Here is a 4,478-nt window from a genome sequence, read left to right on the forward strand (position 1 = left end):
ATTCTTGCCCTATTTTCTACCGTTTATATATTGAACCTTCTTTTTTTTTCCTTCTTTGTTTCAACTTTCAAGCAATTTCCTCTATTATGGTGTGATATTTTCCATCTCTAGCCACCACCTGTCAGCGGCATAAAACTTTTCCATTATCTGGTGAAGTTGTCCATTCTGATTTCTTGAAATGATCTTAGCAGTGTCAGGACTTGCGTTCTCCCGCCTCTGTTGTGCTCTATTTCTTCCTTGTTTCTGTGCATTTCTTCCTGGTCCGGTGTTGTGCATCTTTGTGATTTATTTATGTCTTGTCTCAAGCCATTTGACTATATATTTGTCTCGCTAACGATTCCAAGTTGTTTGTTGGTCATTTGTCTCTTATCCTAGTGTGCTTTATTATACCATATTGCACCATAATAATATCTCTTCTTATTTTAAAAGGAAATCAAATCAAAGTATAACTTTATGCAAATTAAATTATTATTACTCTATCTCCTTTATTAATATAACATTGTAGCTGATATAATTCATAGGATCAACATAGATTTGAATGATTGTGGGAAATTTAGAACTCAAATAACTGATTTATCTATGAAGTTATGATATTTCTGTTATGTGATAATGTACTTTTCTTCAGAAATTAAGGCCGGTAATTCCTTCAGACTGTCCACCTGCAATGCGAGCTTTAATCGAGCAATGTTGGTCGTTACAACCAGATAAGAGGCCTGATTTCTGGCAAATTGTCAAGGTATTAGAGCAATTTCAAACTTCCCTTGAGCGTGACGGAACATTGGCTCTGGTGCAGAACCCTCGTTGCCAAGATCAAAAGAAAGGGCTTCGTCATTGGATTCAAAAGCTTGGTCCCGCGTCTCCAAATAGTGGCCCTGTGCTTAAACCCAAATTCACATGAATATTTTAGTGTCCTGGCATTTCTAGTAAACCAGGTTCATTGTAATTAAAAATGAAAGCTTTGTTTTTTTTCTTTTGTGGTTATCTGGTTATGTCAACTTTATAACATTCATGTGATTGTAAATTGAATTTTAGGCATGCACCTTTGAGGAGGAGAAAGCATATTTTGTTTGCTTTGTGTGCACACACACTAATTATAATCAACTTTATGGCACTGTCTCATCTCATGTGTAGTTTTTGTTGACAACAGATAATAAACCCCTTCATTAAAATAATGTTTCAAATTCAGGTATGGTTGCTTCTTCAAACAGGTGAAAAAAGGAGTGTTTTTTTGTTACCCTTTGGTTACATGAGGTACTTGCATGTTTCAAACGTGTTCTGTTTTCATTTTTATTGAAAATTTGTGTCATCTTGATTTCAATCTATGTACTGTTATCAACTATTTTGTACATGTAATGATATAAAAATAGTTGAAAACTAAAAACATTGAAAATAAAGTATCAATTTTGTAATCAAAAGTGAAAATACCAATTGAAAGTGGTTCAATTTTAAATAAATTTAAGTGGATCAACCCGAGACTTGTCACAATTAAGAACACATTAGTACTCGTGATGGGCTCGAAATTTAACAAATACTTCAATCTTCAATTTTTGGTGTATTGTTTTGGATGTTGTCCTTTATTAAATATTTAAATTTTACACCATTTGATAAAATAAATAAATTTCGAAACTGTCACTTTCTTTTGTATAACAATGATATTTACACTCTAAAAAACTATAAATAAATTATTTTGCACAGAAATAACGATGATATTTATGACCCTTAAAATTTATTTAATGGACAGGATAAGAGACATGATATTAATAAGTTATCATATTCTGAATACATATATTTGATGATGAATCAGAAAAGTTAGTCTAAAATTTTATCATGTCTTTCAAGTTGAAATTTATATCTTAAATATGAGGTGAGTTAGAAACTAACAAAATAACATAAGAATAATAGTTTATTCAATTATTCTTATAAAATATAGTTTAAAATAGAAATAAAATAAAATAAAAATATAAATCTAATCAAATAGAAAAATAATTAATAAAATTTGATATTAAACTTTAAAATAAAATATTAATAATTAATTTAAAAAATACTTATGATTTTACATAAGGATAGTTTTGTCTTTTTATATAATTTAATAAATTAGTATTCACAATTATAAAAATATAAAAGTTAATTTAAATTTTAAAATAAATATAATTTATTTACAAGATATTATTGTCATTTACATATAATATATTTATTTATATTCTGATAAATAAAATATAATTATTTGAGAAAAGTTTTTTTTTTTAAAAATTTAAATTATTTATTTAGTAGTGTGAATAAATAGTTTTAATATAAAATTATTTCATTATTTATTTAATTTATAATATTTAAAATATAATAATTTTTTTTAAATAATATATAATTTTTTACAATAATAATTTTGTTATTTAATATAATATATATTATATTGTGATAAGATGAAATATGTATCAAATATATATTATATATGTATTAAACACATAATATAATAATATTTATTATATTATTATTCTATTATATATTATCCTATAATTCTCTTTATACAGTGTTCATCAAACAAACTTTTATGATTTTGTTTAATGATAAAAAAATAGACATTAAATTTATAGTTGTCGGTTCTAAGCATACAAATATGCAAATGTAAAATCAAGAGATATGATATATACTAAAGTGATTGATTGTTACTCCGTCGTAGTTTGAGGGTCGTTTGATCCAAATAATTTTATCTATAAGTTTGATAGAACGAGCTTGCATTATATATATGTCACAACGCATCAATAACACATTGCCCCACCATTCCAATCACACAACTTTGATCAGTAGCATCTAATGATAGTACAATTTCTTGCTTTTCTAAAAGATGACAACTAACTCACAATCAATATTATTAGAGAAACATTGTTTTCTTTCATCACAGGATCACTGTTTCTTATTGACTTTGAGAAACTTGGTGCCTGCAATTAACATACTTCATCCAAAATTGACAGAAAATTCATTGAGAGGGATAGAAGAAATCAAATGAAACCTCTTTATCACAAGCTCAATTCACTTCTTCCTCATCAAACCTTCAAAGGTTTCTTTTTTTTTTCTTTTTCTACTCTCTTCTTCTATTATATGCTTAATTAATTATTATTTTTAAAATTAGAGAGGAAAAAAATATTATTTATTAAAATGATGCTAATAATCATTAGTTTTATAATTCATGGGATTCGAACGTGTACTTAAAATTATAAAATGAACTGATATTTATAATATCTATTTATAATTTTTTATTTCTAATGTAGGATGCTATTTCACTACCGAATCAGCTGGAGGAAGCCACAAGTTACATTAAACGAAATTACAAATCAAGTTGGAGAAAATCAGGGACAAGAAGAACACCCTACTAGAAATTCAAAGGACAAATATGAATATGAATAAGAAGATGAATTTGTGGTTAAAATCTACAAAAATTGAGATCCAACCAATTGGTTTAGCCTTAGAGGTTGTTATAATAATTGGGTTGGATTCTCAACTTTTGTTCAATGAAACCATTCGTGTTCTTCGTGAAGAAGGAGTAGATATTGTTAATACTAGTTATAAAGTCAATGAAGATGTTATTTTCCATTCAATACATTGCCAAGTGATTAAACCATAAAATTTTGCTCCTAATTGATTTTTCGTTTAGTATGTATAGTTAACGAATTCTTGTTTATCTATATATAGGTAGGAGAATTTGCCAACGAAGCTGCAAGAATATCTGATAGATTCAACAAGTTTATGCATAATGATTATTAGTCTAATATTGCATTTCAGAGTGTAACAATATCTTTCTCTTTCTTATTTGAGAAACTTTTGTACGGTAACATGATTTTGGAAACAAATTTTGCGCACTCGCAAAATTGACAAAAGATAGAAAATATTAAATAATATGTATGTTTTAAATAATTAAATAATATATATTTTTCTGCATATATTTAAATTTTGTGTTTAAATTTTTTGTGACCACTCAAGTATTTTCTTTTTAATTTTATCATGTGGTTAATTTTTTTTCCGTCTCTAGATAAATCGATAGACACCACTAATAAACTCATGTCCACAAAGTAAAGATATTGAATTTAAATTTGAGTCATTATTTCAAATAATTATCGGCATGGTTAGTTAAGTTATATAACTTTGTCTCGAATGACACTTTGTAATTGTGTAAGTTAATTATGATGTAATTTATTATTCTTTTTAAGATACAAAAAATATTTAAAATTTGATTGCTTATATCATTTTATAAATGTGTGCATTTATAGTATTATCTATATTTGTATTATTGTTTATCATGAAGTCCTAATATATAATATGGGTGCGATACAAGTGAATTTTCAAAATTTAGGATATGATATGGTATCAAAAAAATTATATACATGTAAAATATTTATACAAAAAAAGTATTGATCAATCTTCATAAATATATATAACAATAATGACAATAATAATGATTATAATTTTTACAGTATATTTTTATTCAC

General features: G+C 26.0%; 2 protein-coding genes across 2 annotated transcripts in view; both read left to right on the forward strand.

Annotated features, from left to right (window-relative positions):
• The window catches only part of LOC101497321 (serine/threonine/tyrosine-protein kinase HT1-like), a 4,612-nt gene extending 3,493 nt beyond the window's left edge, over positions 1-1,119 (forward strand). Inside the window, exon 4 of the mRNA XM_004485731.4 lies at positions 626-1,119. Within this exon, the coding sequence (XP_004485788.1) occupies positions 626-898 (273 nt within the window). The 3' untranslated portion in view covers positions 899-1,119. The remainder of the gene's footprint in view (positions 1-625) is intronic.
• Positions 1,120-2,943: 1,824 nt separating this feature from the next.
• LOC101511156 (transcription factor bHLH162-like) lies at positions 2,944-3,864 on the forward strand (the record flags this gene model as incomplete). The annotated part of the gene is given in 4 exon segments (XM_027336133.1): positions 2,944-3,049; positions 3,262-3,317; positions 3,320-3,601; positions 3,685-3,864. Coding segments are annotated over 4 exon segments (516 nt in total), but the record flags the coding sequence as incomplete, so codon positions are not given.
• Between the last annotated feature and the right edge of the window lie 614 nt (positions 3,865-4,478).

The sequence above is a fragment of the Cicer arietinum genome, chromosome 1, assembly GCF_000331145.2.
Source record: "Cicer arietinum cultivar CDC Frontier isolate Library 1 chromosome 1, Cicar.CDCFrontier_v2.0, whole genome shotgun sequence".
Taxonomy (NCBI): domain Eukaryota; kingdom Viridiplantae; phylum Streptophyta; class Magnoliopsida; order Fabales; family Fabaceae; genus Cicer; species Cicer arietinum.